Raw genomic sequence first — 18,922 nt, 5'->3', positions numbered from 1 at the left:
AAAAATGAAACTGAAATATTTATAGGGACCAAAAACTTATTTAACCCTTATTTAAATAAGGGCATTTATGTGGATGTGATTAATTGTAATATTTAAGTATTCAACTCGAACCGTGGTCCTCCTTATCTAATTGGTTCATAGGAATCATTTTATTAAAAACATTTGGAAGCTCTTTTTATTATAGACAAGAAATTGTATGGACTAATTTAACTGATATTAATCTCCGTGGCACAAATGAAATCCTTTCACAAACTTTCAATGAGCATCTCGGATTAAACCACTTCATGTAGCACAGTCAATTGATCTCTTGACTCTGAAGTCATGAAGGATTCTGGTTTATGGCAGTTATCTGCAACATTGTACAAGGTTGCAGATGGTTTCAATTTCGTATTTTGCGACAGTTAAGCAGAATGATATAATTAAAATTGCATAGTGGCATTACTATAGTAACCCGAATCAGATGTGACAGTCTGAATTAGATTGTTAACATAAGGAAAAAATAGTATGTTACACATTGAACTTTTATTTATAAGGAGGCACTAAGTTTAAATTCTAATTTTATTATACATCATAAAAGCAAGTTAGCCCCAAGATAAGCATGTGCTGCTTCTGAAAACCAATCCATAAAGCAGGTATCACTATAAAGTATCAACAACGACAAAATCATCCAAGTGAGAAAATGTTTAAAACATGTTGATAAAAAATAATCAACTGATCCAAACCAAACTAAACTGGGTAAGACTGGACTATTTAATCAAATTTGTATGGAAAAGACCACTTTATTCGTATTGACAGGGTGCTAACTGCTAGTGAGTGGTAAACCATAGTATCCAACTAATTAAATATTCTTCTATTTGCAGCAGAATTGAACCATATCCCTCTGACATTCACTATGTCTCACCGATCTGATAGGTTACCGTGTTCTCTTTCCATTGCTTCTGGTCGAGATGTTTTTCATAGAATGTGACTTCTTTGTTTGATGTGACAAACAAAGCAGATGAGCTCCTAGTACCATATGGCCCCTAAGTACAAGCAAGTTTTCAGCTGGTGTCAAATGCAAAATCAATATCAAACTTAATCATGCAAACAAGTGGAATATGTTAGTTAGTTACCGAGGGAAGTTGTGTGTCGACAAATATCGAACTCAGACGACGTTCCCATTCTGGAGGATGAATCCCAGGTAGCATGCACTCTTCATCATCTTTAATTGTGTTCGTCATTAGTTTCTCGACCATTTCTTTAATTGGAAATTCACCTTCACCATACTCATTAATAAGCTCTTTGAAGTTATGGCGCAACCGTTCAGCCTGAATGAAAGAGATATGCAGTGGTGTCAAAATTCAGCTGGTGTTATTACTTTCATAAGTGCTGGAGTAACTTAATTTGCATACATGAATCAATTCTCAGTAACTCTGTGTGTACCTTTGGCCAAGAAGCGTCCAATGACGCATTTGTCAAGACATGAATTCCAGGAGTAACAGAAAAATAACCGTGATTTGGCCTATTGAAGACATAAACCATGGCGGAGGTGCAAATGTCAGCTAATACAAGGTTAAATCCGTTGTATAGATGAGCTTCTTTGAGCACTTCCTCTGCAAACTCTTGGGGACTCTTATTGCTCTGTTTGGAGCAACATATAAATGATTGGTGAATGTATTCTTGCGTTAGGTTATGTACCAAACAGAAACACTATTGAAAGAGAAATAATGAAGATAAACCTCTATACAGTAAAGTTGTGTCACTGTATAAAAACGAAAGACACATATGAGAACATAGCTAACTAATAATAAACACATTCTCAGATTGATACATTGAAAAGTTATAGTAACACCGCCTAACATATTCATTCAAAAACTGAAATGATTATTTAGTCACTTATAAAATGTTAGAAACTACATATTAAAAATGACATAATAAAGTTATATACCATATGTTATGCAGCACTGACACGCAACACTATGCATGCAATTACATTTAATCATTTATACTTTATCAAAAATATTACCAATATCAACATTTCGCTATTAGTATTGTATTCTTTATGGGGATATAAGTAGGTTTGTTGGCTGGAATGAGGGAGGTAAGAAGAGGAGTGATAAGGAGATCAAAAGTTCGATCTCCACTCTCACCATAATACTAACTATTGCTGAGTTTGAAAGTTTATTGAAAATTTGACTAATAGCTCTCATGAACGAGTTTCTTTTTCTTCAAGTGATTACGCAAGGGAGTGAACTCTATCCATCGATAGCGGGTTCCTTAACTCCTCCAAAGAGTGTTAAGCAAGAATTTAAGAACATTTAGAATTACAAAACTAAGAAAGATATAAAATAAACGAAAAGCTGAAAGAAATGGGTAAATGCGAGTAAAATAGACTATTTGACTGAGTAAATTTGTCTAAAATGAAATGTTCAAGTGGCATTTATAGACAATGAAACGTAGCACATCATTGGCAACGAACAAGGCCTACAAGGCCTACAAAGACTGAACCGTGAACCCTGAATTTAATTATTAAGTTAAACACGCGGGTAATATGTATGTTTATAACTGTTGTTGTGTGTACATGATGCCACAGATTTTGCCTCGTTCTCCAAGTTTTGCTGTCTTTTCTGGCACCCTATCCACACAGCTTTCTCTGACTATGCCTCCTATATACTATCACCTATCTTTGAATAATTTATAGCATTTCACAACTGTATGGAATTGAGAAAGATGCAATTAGCTCGTCTACAGTTTATTCTTAATTTTTTTGATCTCTCATTCGACTATCTAAACATCGGCTCACTTTAACTCGGTCATAACTCATAAGTCGATTTCGGCTAGCAACTAACAGTACTAATTTTAGCAATTAAAAAAAAAAGAATTGTATACTTTCTGAATTTCAAACATTAAAAGCTTGTATTATTATTATCATCATAGACTTAGTAAGAGATATAAATTGTTTGGTGAATAAATGTGACAAACAGATAGAGTGCGTGACTGACCTGAAGAAAACGGAGTGGAAGATTCCCTCTAGTATTAGGTTGTGGAATGTTTTGGAGTTCTCTAACATTGGTGAGAAAAGCAACCCTACCATCTTTGGTGGAAGCCAACCACGTACCACCGCAGAGTCCATCTCTACCGCCCAAGATCGTTTCGCCGCCCCACCATGCCAACGGTTCAGTAGGCCTTTGGCATATTAAACATAAAAGACAAGAGTCAAAGAATAAATAGATAAACCGTTTGTTTGTTTGTTTGTTTGTGTGTAATACTAATAAGGAAAAGAAGTAAGCGATTACCGAGAATGAAATTCGTCTCTGTTGAGTAAGAGGAGGAAAGGGTATTTTGGATGAGCTTGCCACATGAACACCGTGATACACATGCCTAACTGTTTTTTCAATTATCTTTCTTAAATCTCATTCTTCCTCCGTTCATCAAAGAGTTCTTTGATCATCACATGATTTAGATCTATTCCAGATTAATTATATGCATAGGTGTGAATAGAATTGAGCTCTAAAAATTCAACTGTGTTGTGTTAATTGGATAGAATAATTCTAAGGATTGATTGGACAAGTTTGCATATTGCAGTCGAAATCTGTTCTAATCACGTAGTTATCTAGGTACGTTGAATTGGGGGTTTAGCCTTTTAGTCCAATTGTTTAAGTTACTTTAATAGTATGTTAGAGTTGGTTATTGTTATTCACTTGTAATTTTTTTACTTTAATTGAGAAAGTGAATACTAAAACAGTTATAATTAATCTTGATTTCTTCTTCTTTCTTCTTCTCTCTCTTTCACAAATTTGTAGGATTTTCTTGTATTTGTTCAAGAAACTCAATCTTTCTCATAGTGTTAGTTTGTTCTTGACGGCTCTCGTTACAACAAACTGGTGCGGTGAGCATGGAGGAGAAGATGTCGTCAATAAAGTATGAGATTAAGAAATTCATCGGAGTAGATGATTTTAGTCTATGGCGCTTAAAGATGTAAGCCATTTTTGTTCAACGGGGTTGTTAGAAGCGTTGAAAGGATCAAAGAAGATGGATGTTGCCTTAATGGAGAAGGAGAATACGAAGATAATAGAGAAAGTCCATATCGTCATGGTATTGAGTCTTAGTGATAAGGTTCCTTGACAAGTTTCAAAGGAAAAGACGGCGGCGGGTGTGTGGACAAAACTCAAAGGTTTGTACATGACCAAATTGTAGTCAATTGCCTCTACCTGAAGCAAGTTGTGTATTCATTCAAGATGAGTGAAGACAAAGTCTTGACTGAACAACTAGATATGTTCAATAAGCTGATTCTTGATCTGAAGAATATTGAGATTACCATCATTGATGAAGATCAAGCGTTGCTATTATTGTGTGCTTTACCAAGATCTCAAACTCACTTCAAAAAAACCCTCTCGTATGGAAGAAAGTCTTTGAACTTTGAAGAGGTTCAATCAACCTTGTACTCAAAGGATTTGAACGAAAGAAAGGAGCACAAGTCATCATCTGTTGGTAAAAGATTGTCCGTAAAAGGCAAATTCTTGAAGATGGATGGTAAGTTTGAGAAGAATAAGAATAAAGGTCCACATAAGTCATATGGTGGTTATGCTCATGCTATTAGGTGTTACCAGTATAAGAAGAAAGGTCGTACTAGAAAAGTGTGTCCTAACAGGTTGAAGAGTTATGGTGATGGCTAGGACAATGGCAATGGCTAGCCATTGTTCAAGATGATTATGAATCATCTGATGTTTTGGTGGTTTATAGCGGAGATTCAAGCAAATAATATATTAGGGATTCAGGTTGCACTTGGCACATGACTCCAAACAAAATTTTTTTTGATGAATTATGTGATCAAGATGGTGGATTAGTGCTGCTGGGAAACAACAAGGCCTGCAAAATTGCAGGAATTAGATTTTTTAGATTCAAGCTTCATTACGAGTCAAAAGTTATGGCCGAAACAGTTTTATGTTTGAAATAAAGAATTCTAGTTAAGGAAGCTTCAGTTCGCGCCGCGCAGCCCCTTGGTCGCGCCGCGAACCCCAGGCAGTAGCCAACCCTCATAATCCTCAACAATGTTCGCGCCGCTAACAGATGTTCGCGCCGCCAACCTCTGGCTGTGGCAAGACTCTCAAGAATTCCCATAGTGTTCGCGTCGCGAACCCCTGTACGCGCCGCGTACTGATGGCAGAATCAAAACCTCTTAAAAACCTGCATAGTTCACGCCGCGCAGCCTTGTTCGCGCCGCGAAGCGCGCGAGAACTGTGTTCTCAGTTCTGCTTCACACACAAAACTCATGGTTCAAACCAACTAAAACTACCCAAACCTACTCCAGATCATAGTAGAGCATAGAAACAACCTATATATGATAAATTCATGGATTATAAACACTTATTCATGAATATTGATGAATTTGGTCCAAAACCTAGGTTTCCATAACAACCCCAATCCAAACTAAGATTTTCATCCATAAACAATCTATAAGTTTCTAACTAGAACCCACCTCGATTACGAGTCGTTGATGTCGAAGATGAGTCGATTCGGCGGAGAAATGATGAAGATCCAAGCCTTTTCCTCTTTTCTCCTCTTGCTCTTCCATCAGTACGCGGCGCGTACAGGGGTTCGCGACGCGAACACTATGGGAATTCTTGAGAGTCTTGCCACTGCCAGAGGTTGGCGGCGCGAACATCTGTTAGCGGCGCGAACATTGTTGAGGATTATGAGGGTTGGCTACTGCCTGGGGTTCGCGGCGCGACCAAGGGGCTGCGCGGCGCGAACTGAAGCTTCCTTAACTAGAATTCTTTATTTCAAACATAAAACTGTTTCGGCCATAACTTTTGAACCGTAACTCTGTTTTAATCGCCATTACAAAAGACCTATAATAATAGTTAAACAACCATTGTTAGGTAGGGAGTGGTTGTAAGTGGGTTATTTACAATCACAATCTATTGCATGTGGTAGTAAACTGGATAATCCGCTACATACTACCACAATTGTATTAAACAACCATTGTTATATGTATTTTAATAAAAGAAAAGAAAATATAGCAGTAGATCAACAACAACAAAAACAACAAGAAGAACAAGAAAAATAGCAAAAATAAGAAGAAGAAGAAGAAGAAGAAGAACAAAATAATAATAACAAGAACAATAACAATAACAACAACAACAACAATAACAGAAAAAAAGAACAATAACAACTAACATTGCTAACTTGAATCCATACTTTCCTTGTCTCATTCAAATTGGAGAAGAGATGTTGGAGTTTTGAAATTTGTTAATGAAAGAAATGATGTTTTAGAGTTTTTTTTATGGAGGAAATGATATTTTTAAGCTTGGTTTAGTGGAGAAATAGCATGTCGTAAATGAAAGATGGTGTTTGGAGGTGGAAGATGAAGTTCGTCTAAGTTTTGGTTTCACGCGGATCACTAATGATAGTGTCTTGAGCATTGTTGATACTCATTAAATTGATGATAAAGATTTGTTTAAGGACGTCGATACTAATCAAACAACCAGCAATTTGATGTTCCATTTCTTTCCGTGTTGGATGTTCGGACTCTTCTAGTTAACATGTAAATTGTATCTCTAACACCCTAGTACATGTCATGGGCTTAAGTACCCACATGTGGAGAAACCTCGCCAATGAGGTATCGCCTTAGGGACTTAATGATGTCTCGTCTGAGGGTATCAACAAAGTCTCACTCGAAGGACCTAATTAAGACTCGTCACATGAGTGACAACCAATTATCCCTAAAGGATATGGGTAAGTGCCATGACTGGGCTCCTCAGGAAGGTTCGAAAGTGAAAGGCTAAATTATTTCACCCTCTCTGAGCCCTCATGCTTAAGGGACTGTGTGGTAGATTAACTAGGGAAGACCTTGAGGGCGAGAGGCACGAGTTTTGTCCTTCCTGAGTCGTCCATGTAGTAGTTTGAACGCCCTTCACTTGGTTTGATTTCTCCTTATCTGGATCAGTTGACCAAATTCCCATTTCTTCCTCCATAACGTGCGTTTGTGGGGGGGGGGGGGGGGGGGGGCGTGTAATAGGTCAATAATCAATACCTAAGAAGTTGTGGGGTCTAACTATCTCTCATAAATTTCTAGATATTAACTACCCACTCCCACGAGAATCAGGGGGAAGACTTAGTTTGCTTGATTCAAGGCTCCTAGGAGGTTATAAATATAACATTTTTTGATGTTAAATGATTGATCTCTAACACATAGAGAAATCGCCCATACAGAGCTTCTTACTTTGTCATGTTTGAGCGAGCTATAACCCTTAACAAATCCTAAAGCATATGACAATCCTTATCAATTTGGCGTTGTCACGCTCATTATACGTTTATTTAGTATAATATTTTTTGTCCTAGTGTCTGTTATGTTCCTTCTCTATCAGTCAGTTATTCCTTGTGTTCCCTTATCCACGACCCTTTTCTACTTTTTTAACCATTATTTCCTTCATATAATTAATGTAGGGTTGGGTTCTAGTGAAGAGGACATTTAAGCTCCCAAACTCATCTAGTCCTAAATTTTTGCAAATCGTACAATCTTCCCTTAGTCCTTTCTTGAATTTCCAACATTTCATTCCATCATCAGTTCCTCCCACCTCTACGACCACCTTGGTAAATCCACCTATGTATTCCTATAGGGTTTCCTTTTTCTTTTGTTGAATTTCGCTGAGGATGAATTTTGTCGTGATTTGCCATTTTTGGGTATTGAATTAGGCGGTAAAAGAATTTCAGAGCTACTCCTAGGAGTTTATGTGACCGGCATGTAGGGTCTTAAACCATGTCACAGCAGCTCCTTTGAGGGTCGGAACGAACAGGTTACCCTTCACCGCGCCTCGAGCGTGGTGATAAGCAAGGATGATACCCATGTGTTTGATGTGCTTTTTTGGATCTCCAATCTTGTTGTACCTATCTAACTTAGGGGGTTTTCGAGGGACTTTGGGATATGAATGTCGAGGATACACCTTAAATAAGAATACCTTCTTTAGTCAAGATTTTGTCTTTTGTCGTGATGTATGTCTTCCCTCTAAGAATGGTGTGGTGGCGATTAGTGAGGATTTACGTGCTCTTGGGGGAGTATTACTGTTGACTCTTCTTCCAAAATCATGTAGAAAATATCAGTGTTCTTGATACCGAAGAATATAAGGAGACCTAAGAGTTTCCTGGCCTAGAGAGGCGATATTTACGAGAATCGATTATGATGTGGCTCCACAATTATCGTGCAATGTCGTTTCATGCAGGGAGTGGCCTTTGGAAGGAGTGTATTTTAGGTTTTTTTTAATCTTGAGGAGCGTTTCGGAAAGAAATGTGACTTATGTTGTTGTACTAAGTTGTAGAGAATATTGAGTAGCTCGTTCGCTCCTTGCATGCATAGGTTGACTTGAAGTTGTTAGACGGTTTAGAGTATTTCTTGTTTATGGATCGATGGTTGCTAAGGAGGTTGTTTGAAGGTTTAACCTTGTAGCAACTCTTGAGAAGATTGAAAAGTTGAAAGGATTTGGAACGTGCTATGGCTGATAGTTGGAGGAACTGGATTATGAGGAGTTGGAACGGAAGGATAAGTCACTAGGACTGGATCGGTTGTCGCCGTTGAAGAAAGTGAAAATTCTCTCGCGGGATTAGAGCATTAACCATCGCAGCAACGATGATGAAGTTACGTTGGGCAGTTATTCGAGTGTACTTGTATGTTGCCTTGGTTTATGTAAGATTGACCAAACACTATAGTAGAAAGAAAACCAGTTGAAGCAGATGAGCGATGAAGAGACTGTGGTTTTCATGAGAATTTAAAGGAATTAACAATCATTCAAATTAACGACGTCATTATTTTGTGGTGGAACGAGAAAAAAAAGTGTTGATAGAATGAGCTATATCGATGAGATAACGAGAACATCATGTACGATGAAGTAGAGAGAACTTGTAAGGTTAACACTTTAACGCTCGAGCAAGTAAAGTCACAAATATGTAGTTTGAGAGTAAGAGTGAGATAATACTTGAAATGATGCATTGTTGGGCTTATATACGATAGACAGTTAAAATTATTATCGTTTAACCCGACATGAGATTTAGGGACTCATTTGATCAGATCGAACACGGGTAATGCACTAGTAGTTGGGCTCAAGTGTCCTACTTTTGGCAAAGTCGAACCTAGTTGTTTGGAGGTTGAATGAATATTACAAATTGTACATCATAATTGGACTTTATTCTTTAAGACTATGGCTGGCCCAAAACAAATACTCAACTCATTTTATCACCTATTTCATAGGCTTTACAAATTCAACTAATGTTATCTTTCAACGATGAGTCATTGATTCAAAAACTTACCTTTTTTTTTTTTTTTTACTTATATTTTAAACTCAAAAATTAAAGTATATTATTATTCTCCTTCAATTTAAAAAAAATAATAATTGGAAAATTTTCACTGTGATTAAATTGAATATGTACATAAATTAAAGGGTTTAATGAATATGCACTGACAGTGTAAAATAGTTTTACACTGTCATCCAATAAAAAATAAGGAGTGTGCCATGTCATTAAATTTTTTTTAAAATAAAAATGTGGAAAAATTAGATACATGGTTGTGATTGGCAGTGCATGACCCATTTTCTCTAAATTAAATCAATATTTCATTTAGGCAACCGTTGTCATTAAAAAAAGAAATGGAGTATCTATCTATAGTTGTGTTTTCATTTTACTGCTTGCCAAAATAGATTGGGAGTGGTACCCACAAGACCTCTAGTTTCTCTCCACTCTCTTGGTGTCTTCTTCAAAGTGAAGCGCTAAAAGAGGTAATCTTCTTATTCAGTTTTTACCATAATATTTTTAGCTGTGTGTTCTTCCTCACTTATCTTCATGCATTCTATTTTTGCTATATTTTATTAGTTTTTTTTCCTCTCTCTTTTTATACACATATAATTCTGACAAATACTTATTGCATGCCTATTATCACATCAGCTACTAATTACAGTATTTGCATGTCTTGTTTCTGTTATTATACTGGCTACAATTTCAACTTCTGATTTCTAAAAATGCTAAACAACTTTCACCAAAATATTTGATTTTATTAAGTAGTGAAGTAGAAAAAATTTACCTATGATTTTATATAAAAAATTCACAAAAATTGGAGATAGATTCAATCATAGAGAATCAGTAAAAAAAAAAGGAACAAGTTAAACCAGTGATTTTGGAAGTTATACTTGAGGTTCTAACTTAGTAGTGAGAGTTTAGTCTTGTAACCTCAAGGTACTGAGTTCGAAATTTCTCATAAACCGTTGTAAAATGATCATTAGTGTCACTTAATTTCTACGCTGAAATGAAATTGGAAGTTTATGTATGGAAATTAAAATCTGTAGAAGTTACTAGTTACTGCATAATGGAGTGGAAATTATATATCTTACTTGCATCACCTTGCATCATTCTTATAGCGTAGGTTTTGCAGCCCTCGTTCTTTGTTTATCATCAAGATGAATTTTCATCTACGCGTCTGTCTGTCACTAACTTCGCATTTGTTTTTAGTATCTGTTAAGTTGCAGCAGAAAATCAAGCCCCTTTACCACCACCTTCCGCTCCTGCAACAAAATGTCAAGGGATGAAATCAAGCCGCTTTCAGGAAAGCCATACTTTCATGTGGTTATTGCAAAATCACACGTTAGCCCTCGAAATGTACTGGTAATTTCCTACTCGATTTTACAAGAGGAGAAATCATATACTGTCATGCTTTGAGCAGAACAATGCTATCATTTGCTTTGTTGATTCAATACTTTGTCCAACTAATTTCTACATTTATGATTGATTTCTTCTCATTTGAATCAATTCCATTGGCTAGACACAAGATAGATCTTATATTTAGATGACAGTTTTGTGGCCAATAAATTTGAGCACATTTGGTTTTGTGCTTCGAAACCAAATGTCTGTATCATAGAAGAGACTCATTTCCTTACTATGTTCATTGAAATCTTGAGCATGTTTTAGTATACAAGACAGATTCATGTTTGTGTAGGCAATCTATATTTATATTCTGTAAAACTAGTAATTCTTATATTATCAGTTAATAAACTTTTTGGAAAAGAACATAGAAAAATCATTTGAATTTGTATTGTTTGTGTATATAGGTGCCGAGTGGCAAAATGTGCCAAAAACTTCCTTATGACGCAACAATTCCTACTGTTCTCAACTGTCGTGGTAAGAGCTGGGACATGACTTATAATGGGCAAAACAAATTCAAGCAGTTTGATACTACTGGCTGGAGAAACTTTGTTAAAGATAATAATTTGAAGATCGGAGACGCGTGCGTTTTTGAGCTCATGGAAAACAGTGAGGAGAAAATCGTTTTTGAAGTTCAAATTCTTAGAGGCGGATTTCCAGGAATTGATGAGTGTGAAGAAGAGCCGATTTTCAGATCCGAATTGTCTGGTACCGGTGAGAGTGATTCGCCATATGTCATCGAGTAGTACTCTACTGGCTTGAATACCACCTACCTTTGTGGGAAGGTTCATGGTTGCAAGATACTTTTGTTGTGGAATGGTTAGAGCATATATTTTGGTGTTAGGATTAGGAATAGTGAAGTTATGTACTACTAGTACAGCTCTCCATGCCAATTTGCTAGTTAAATGCCAGTGGATTTTATCAATCAGAGAAACATATTGTTTTAAGATTAATTTGGTGGTTAACTCTTAATGCTATTTTCTTGATTTGCACAGAATGGCTTTGATTAACATCGTGGTTGCGAGACATTTTATTCATTTTATTCACACCACCACTATTGACAGTCTAGTTCAAATTCAACTTCTTACTTTCAAACATTAGTCTGAGATAGGACCAGGAGTGCAAGTATCCTGGATGGATTTGTAATATAACCACAAACACACTATTAAGTACAAATTTTCCTTCAATTAATGTGGTGACAGCTTATTTGATGGTATCTCAATCTCAAAGTGATTATAATATAAAGAAACGTTCAAGTTCAACAATGTACAGTGGCTACATTAGTTCAAGTAAGGAATTTTCAGTGTGGAGATCACAATAATTCCCTAAGCAACAACCCTTAGTCACAGTTACAGACACATTTAGACCAAGATTGGAACTTAATCAAAAGCTTAAATATCATGTAATGGAATATTAAACTCCAATTTCAAGTCTTCAATGTAATCACTAAGAACAACTTGACGAAAATCAGACGCTATCTGTTCTTCTAGGTGAATCCAGGAATTTCTCCAGGCATAGGAGCTAACTCATTCTTGCTAAACTTATCCTCATCATAAAATGTGGCACGCACTATTCTACCTCCAAAGTATCGACCATCAAGGTCAACAAGCGCTTTAGTTGTTTCTTCGGATCTCTCAAACTGCACAAAGATTCTTACTGCTTCGTCGGTGGGAAAATTTGGCTCTGTTATCTCAAATATCAGAACTCGGGTTACTGTTCCATACTTGGCGCATTCTGATCCTACCTCATCTTCCAGCTCATCATCTACCTCACCAGGCCCCACCTTCAAAACAAAGCAACAATGAGTCATGCTTAAATATAACAAATTAAACATCATTTTAAGATGAACTAATACAATCACTGTTGAGCTTTTAATGACATTAATTAACAGCAAGGACTCAAAGCATGCAGAGCACACGTGTACTAAATCAAGTTCATCAGGGATTCTGGAGACTAAGGTTCCAGTATACAGAGCATCGGTTTTTTATGATCTATCTCTGCTCAATACTAAATATGTGATGGAATTCACAAATATTGCATTACTTTCAGCTAAACCCAACAAGAAGTAAAATTTGATTGAAAGAGAAAAAGATTAATGTAGCATTGAGCATTCCAATTTTCGGGATTGGAAAGCTCTTTATAGAGGGTCACGTCAAAAGACTTGTTTAAGGTTTTTGAGCAGGAGAGGGAGTGGGGGGTTGTATTATATTTTCCTTCTTAGGAAAGACTGCTCATCGCCCCTCCTCTCTTTAAGTAAATTTCTTCTGTTGATCAAAATGTCAAACAAAGGCAACTTCAGATAAAGAACTAAATCTGACCTATTGCTTTGTGAATTGTGATCAACGTCAGCATTAATAACACACAAATGACGAAAAATAGTGCATTCTAACCCTGTGCCTAAACTAAACAGTTTACAGCAGACATGAGATATTAAGTGTGTCAGCAAATATTTATCAACCATTACAATGCAGGCACAAAGATAAAAGGGACTTATCCCTCCATAAAATCTCCTAAAAAGTGAAAAAGAATTTCAGAACTACGAAAAAGGAACTGAAAAAATATCAATTGTGCATACTGTTGGAGTAACCTTAAGTGCAAGGTTATCATCATGTTCATTCCCATTATTTCCATTCAATGATAATACCAGAAAAATATTCAACGAAATATTCATTTGATTTATCAATTATGTCCAGTTTTGGGGAATTCGTTCGGACTCCAATTTGGGTTCCTATCATATTTCAAAATTTATTGACAGTAGAAAGAATGGAGCCTGCAACATGGAAGCATGCTTGTTTGTTGTGAAAATGATTGTACTTCCAAAGATACCCTTCCATCTAAACTAAACTATAAAATTATGTGTCTGTGTACATGGTATATAAATATGAATCTTTATAGCTTCTGACTGTCAGTATTCATGCTGTTTCCTATCACTGGCCCATTTGTTAAAATTTATGGAGATGACATCCTCAATCATGTAATGAAGTGAGGGGGGGAAACTAAATGCCCCTTCTGAATCTCCTCTGAACAAGAGGAAATTGGGAAGCAGAGGCAAAAGAGGCATTCTCAGGGGAGATGCATATGGATGTTTGGCTAAAATGGAAAGGGTGTCTGATAATGAAATGTACAAGCAATTAGGGTGGCCATGATGATTGGCCCTTGGACTAGTTTTGGTGGTGGGATTTATGTTCTCAGAAATCGGAACCCCTCATGGTCAGAATTGGGAGCAGCAGTAATTAGGAGGTTTCCCTCCTCCATTATGCAAAATCCCTATGAATTGTTGTTGGGCTTGGAACAAGTGGTTCTTGAAGAGTAAGAGAGTATGCTGGTTCCTGTGAGGTACAGACCCAGCGAGACACCGGAATTTTCTTGAAAGGAATAAAAGAGATTAGAGCAGACTTGAAATTACACCAGCAGCAAAGTATTTGGCTGAAATTATGGATTATGTCTAGAGATTTGTGGGAAGAATAAGGTGCCCACAACAAAGCCTCTTTCCCCTAATAGGGTACCTGACAAAGGTAAGAAATGTATAGACAGCAGCTGAGGAATTTTGAACAGAAGTTATCCCTCATCCAAGAGAAATACATGAGTATGGAAATAAAGAATTCACACCATCTAGTCAAGTCATTATGGCAAGAACCCAATGGAGATTTTCTGAGGTATCATTACAGGAGAGGGTCGAGTAGGGGTAATATTTATAGTTATGAGAAATATAGTCGAGCCCGTGTTTGCAGGAATGAAAATCCATGAGATATTGATGGAGAAAATTTCAAAGGAAGGAGAAAGTGAGAGATTGCTGCATGATCATGGGGGGAGGAGTACTCTCCAAAAGGGGAAAATTTCAGGGTGGGGTATGGTCAGGTACACCCAATGAGCCAGTTTGTTAGGCGTCATGGAAACCGTTGGTTACAATTCTAACAGGGATGGCAGGGATAGGCTACAAAGAGAAGGGAGAGAAGATAAGGGGTTTTATGTCTTGTTAGGATTGGTTTTAGAAGGAAAGATTTCCGGGTCTCAAAATACTGAAAGGAACAACTGACTGTACTCGTTCTTTCTCTAACCTATTCTTTCATCGTTTCTATATTCTCTGGACCAGTATCTATCGTGTACATTTACTTATATCCTTGAAATTTGTTACCCCAACTTTTAGTCACATGTTCATTCTTCATCATATTGTATCTTGTCATGCATGTCTGTTCATCTATTCTCATCTTTACAACAGTTATTTCTACTCTTTTTCACACACACTTCACTTCCTTAGATTTGTTCATATAACATCATTGATCTTATAGAAGTCAGGCTAAATTTTCCAATGAGTGTGTACTTTGTAGATAAGTCATATGGATGAGAAAAATATGGAGATATGCCATTATACAAATGGTGATTGGGCACGCTCTCATTTCTGGAAAATCTGATACTGCGGACAATAAGAAGCAAAAGGTGGCACACAGATTAAGTGTAGAAGCCAAGTCATTAGCAATGGGAACTGTGACTTAAGAAACAATATGATTAAGAAAGTTGCTCAGAAATCAAGCCTATGCTATGGTCAGTCACCACAAACTAACTGACCAACTAAGATCACTCAATTACATTCTCCTCCTCTTTATACACTACTACTTCTAATACTGTGTTAGATGAGCTTCTTCAACACTTTCAAGTTTCTACAAACAATGCCTAACCAGTATTATCAAATACCTGCAATTGTGGCGCTATGGCATATAAACATGGCAGTTTTTGGGCTTGCCGCATTGGTAAATATCGGCAAATATTGTGGGTTTTACCGCCATGATCTGCTACAACGGTGCCACAAAGCATCCGGTATGGCGGGATTTTGGCTCTCCACCATGGACAACAATGTACCTAACTTAACAGAGGCCAGCTCACTTGGCCCTCCTTTCTTCTTATATAAAAGGTAAACATATATTTAATTTTAATATGTATCTTCAAAATTATACTAAAGGAGTAGTCACTCACTATTACTAAGACGACTTAAAACTGAGAAAACATAATGATTGGCATAGTGAAAACCTATTAAAAAGGATCATGTATTCATTTTAATAAGGAAAATGATATAAGTTGATCATAGCTTATTAAGTTAAAAGACAAAATCATAAATAATTGAATTCACGTCCAGTAATCACCAAGCCAAAACATCATAAGGCCACATCAGACTCCAAATAATCAAAGAACAATAGTTCAATTAAAATTTACTAATTTCAAATTAAAACTCCACAGCACGCAGAAACCAAATACATTGCATCACAAACAACAAAATGTATACTATTCTTAAAAGTCCCCATCAAAACAATGCAGGTGAACACTATCAAGTAAAGAATAAGCTCGTATCACAAACTATCAAGTAACTCAAAGTCTCAACATCATTAACAAGCACATAAGCACTGAAATCAAACCAGCAATTAACAAGCAAAAATCCACATACCATATTTCGAAGTAGCATCACTCTGGTAGGAACCCCATTGATGTTAACACTCTTAACTTTCTTATCAGACTTACTGTCACTAGCATTGACAATAACCCCGGCCCGTCTATCCGTTTTCTTAGCCATCAAAGGAGTAGTAATCCCTTGCTCCTGCTTCCCAAGCCCCTGCCCTTCTTTCCACCCCATCTTCGCCATCATCCTCTGAGCAGCAGTCATCTGCCCACCAGCACCAACCCCCAACCCTCCCGTCTCAGACTTTCCAATAGTAAACCCATCCACATTACCCGGCGGAGACGGCGACCTCGGCGGCCCCCCTCCACTTCCACCAGCACTCATCCCCACACGCCTCCTCCACGCTTCCTCACCTGAAATATTCAATCTCGAATCACCCTGATCCCTATCTCTATCCCTATCCCTATCTCTTTCTCTTTCTTTTTTTCTCTCTCTTTCCCTTTCTCTCTCCCTCTCTTCCTCCTCCTCCCGCCGTCTCTCCAGCTCCCTCATCATCTCCGCTTCCCTAGCCTTCCTCTTCTTCTCCCTCCGATACTCTTCATAGTCATTAGGCCTTGCTGGATCATACTCTTCCAACACCGTCGACTGCACACCCACCAGAGCCGGCTGCACCACCTCGTCCACCGCCGGAGCGAGTATCGTCGGCGCCGTGGAGAGAATCGTTTTGGAATTGGAGATTTTAGGTTTGTTTTGGGATCTGAGAAGAGTATGAGGAGGAGTGAAAATAGAGGAGGGTTTACGGAGAGTGGCGGGGGCCATTTTGGTGCTGCTGGACCAGACATTGGTGGTGGGTTTGTCTTCTTCGGCGGAAGAAGGTGGAGGTAGGTCGCCGTATAACCCACCCAGCATTTTGAAGCTCGGAACCAAACCCGAAGACAACGACAATATCAAAACACTGCGTTTTGGATTAGGGGTTAATAGGACGGAGCAAAACGCAGACACTACCTACGGCTATCGGTAGCTACCACAAAATCAACGACTGTCGCGACGGCTCGATTGTTCCTTCTTCATCATTTCATGCTAGAGGTTTATGATTTTGATTTTTTTTTTTTTTAAGCTAGGTTTATAATTTTATTTTTTTTTTAATTTCATATTCATAGCATGAAATGAATATTTTATGTAAAAAAAAATATTTTTGTATAAAATATATATAAAAAAAATTATCCAAATAAATATGCAAACTAACCCATGTTTCTAAGTATTTCCCAAACTAATTCATTTTGAAAAAAATCTCAAATAAAAAGAAATAAAAAGAAGTGGTCAATCCAATTCACGATAGTGTATAACACATAAGACAAGTCATCGATTCAATTGATGATAGTGTACAAATATATAAAAAAGATAGTGTATATATGTATATACACTATGGCCAATTAAATTGAAACTTCTCTTATGTGTTGTACGCTATTGTAAATTGGATTGGCAGTGTGAGAATTTTTTTGTTTTAAAGTGGGTTAGTTTGGAAAATATATGAAAAAGTAGGTTTGTTTGGATATTTATTTAAAAAAGTGGATTATTTGGATAAATTTTTTTAAAATTAAGATATATTGATTAATACCAATGTACTCACCTATTAAAAAACATGGTGTTTTGGTCATTTTGCACCAAAACCTTATTTTTATTATTAAAATTTTATTTCAGGTAAAAGTTTTATATCACTTACACCGGATCTCACTTCATTTTCTCTTTCCTCACATACTCTTCACTATTTCTCAGCCTTCTCTCCTCATCGGGTGAGGTTGAATGGAAAAGCTTTATTTCATCTTTAACTTTTTCCATTCTTATTTTATCTTTTTTGAATTGTTGCTAAACAGTTTTAGATTTAATCATTAACGACCTCATGTTTATCAACGAAGTCAGCTTCAGTTTGTAACAAATTGTTATTTTCAATGATTTCTCATGAGATTGAATGGATAGTTTTAACTTCAAATTATTAACCAACAAAGTTTTCTTTTTTAGGGTTTCTGACGTTTATTTTCTATTGCATGTTTGTTTACAACTTTGATCACTTTTCAGTCTTACATTTGTAAACGAAAACAAATTTTATATGAACTATCATCTTTTCCAACTTTTTTCTCTCAGAAAGTTTTGTTTTTTATCGTTGTTGAACTTTCGTTTGTTTTGCATGTGTATTTTTAGGACAACAATGTTATGTGTTTTTGCAGATTATGAACTATATTCTTAATGCATGTGTCTTTTGCACTTCATTCACCTTCGTACCTTTTGTTTAGTAAGGGTTTTAGGTCTTTTAGCTGAAAATCACTTTTCCACCGAAATTTTCATCAACAATCTTTTAATTTTATGGTTTTTGAATCATATTTGAGGTGAAGAATCACTTCAATTCGCCTTCACTGATACTTTTAAGGAAAAAATCCAGGTCTATTTGGTAAGAAAGATCTTTTTCCATTCTTTTTCACCAATAATCTTATGATTTTTGTGGGTTGTCAATTGTATTTTATTTGCATGTCTTATTCGAAGTTAAACAAACATTTAAACTTTCATCTTACTCCTTTCCTTTTACTTTTCACCCTGATCTTGCTAACACGTTTATTTTTCTTATTGTTTTTATCTGTTACTTTAAAACAGGTTCAATGGCAAGGCTAGTTGATTCAATCAAGGACATTAATGATTCAAAAGATCTATGGAAACTTGGTGTTCGTATATAAGATCTTTGGCCTGTCACACAACCTTCAAAACCTGAACATATCGAGGTTATAATACTGGATAAACATGTATCATAACTAACAATATGTTACGGTTCTTTCATTTTCTTTCTTAAAGATTCTAAAACTAACAACATTTTTCTTATTT

The 18,922-nt window shown here is 36.5% G+C and overlaps 3 protein-coding genes across 3 annotated transcripts; 1 reads left to right on the top strand and 2 right to left on the bottom strand.

Annotated features, from left to right (window-relative positions):
* Positions 1 to 489: 489 nt before the first annotated feature.
* Positions 490 to 3,610, bottom strand: LOC131602507 (uncharacterized). The gene is made up of 5 exons (XM_058874637.1): positions 3,276 to 3,610; positions 2,982 to 3,165; positions 1,423 to 1,620; positions 1,113 to 1,307; positions 490 to 1,022 (listed from the first exon to the last, which is right to left on the bottom strand). Exons 1-5 carry the CDS (start codon positions 3,356 to 3,358, stop codon positions 891 to 893), a joined length of 792 nt encoding a protein of 263 aa, XP_058730620.1. The 5' UTR covers positions 3,359 to 3,610; the 3' UTR covers positions 490 to 890.
* Positions 3,611 to 9,652: 6,042 nt separating this feature from the next.
* LOC131602506 (B3 domain-containing protein Os04g0386900-like) lies at positions 9,653 to 11,596 on the top strand. The gene is made up of 3 exons (XM_058874636.1): positions 9,653 to 9,746; positions 10,474 to 10,626; positions 11,070 to 11,596. Exons 2-3 carry the CDS (start codon positions 10,537 to 10,539, stop codon positions 11,406 to 11,408), a joined length of 429 nt encoding a protein of 142 aa, XP_058730619.1. The 5' UTR covers positions 9,653 to 9,746; positions 10,474 to 10,536; the 3' UTR covers positions 11,409 to 11,596.
* Positions 11,597 to 11,865: 269 nt separating this feature from the next.
* LOC131602505 (DNA-damage-repair/toleration protein DRT111, chloroplastic-like) lies at positions 11,866 to 17,169 on the bottom strand. Its single transcript, XM_058874635.1, has 2 exons — positions 16,100 to 17,169; positions 11,866 to 12,445 (listed from the first exon to the last, which is right to left on the bottom strand). The coding sequence occupies exons 1-2, from the start codon at positions 16,958 to 16,960 to the stop codon at positions 12,149 to 12,151; spliced, it is 1,158 nt and encodes a 385-aa protein (XP_058730618.1). The 5' UTR covers positions 16,961 to 17,169; the 3' UTR covers positions 11,866 to 12,148.
* Positions 17,170 to 18,922: the final 1,753 nt, after the last annotated feature.

Source organism: Vicia villosa, linkage group LG5 (genome assembly GCF_029867415.1).
Source record: "Vicia villosa cultivar HV-30 ecotype Madison, WI linkage group LG5, Vvil1.0, whole genome shotgun sequence".
In the NCBI taxonomy this organism is placed as follows: Eukaryota; Viridiplantae; Streptophyta; class Magnoliopsida; order Fabales; family Fabaceae; genus Vicia; species Vicia villosa.
Note: the sequence above shows the minus strand (reverse complement) of the source record. Positions and strands in the feature narration are given on the sequence as shown.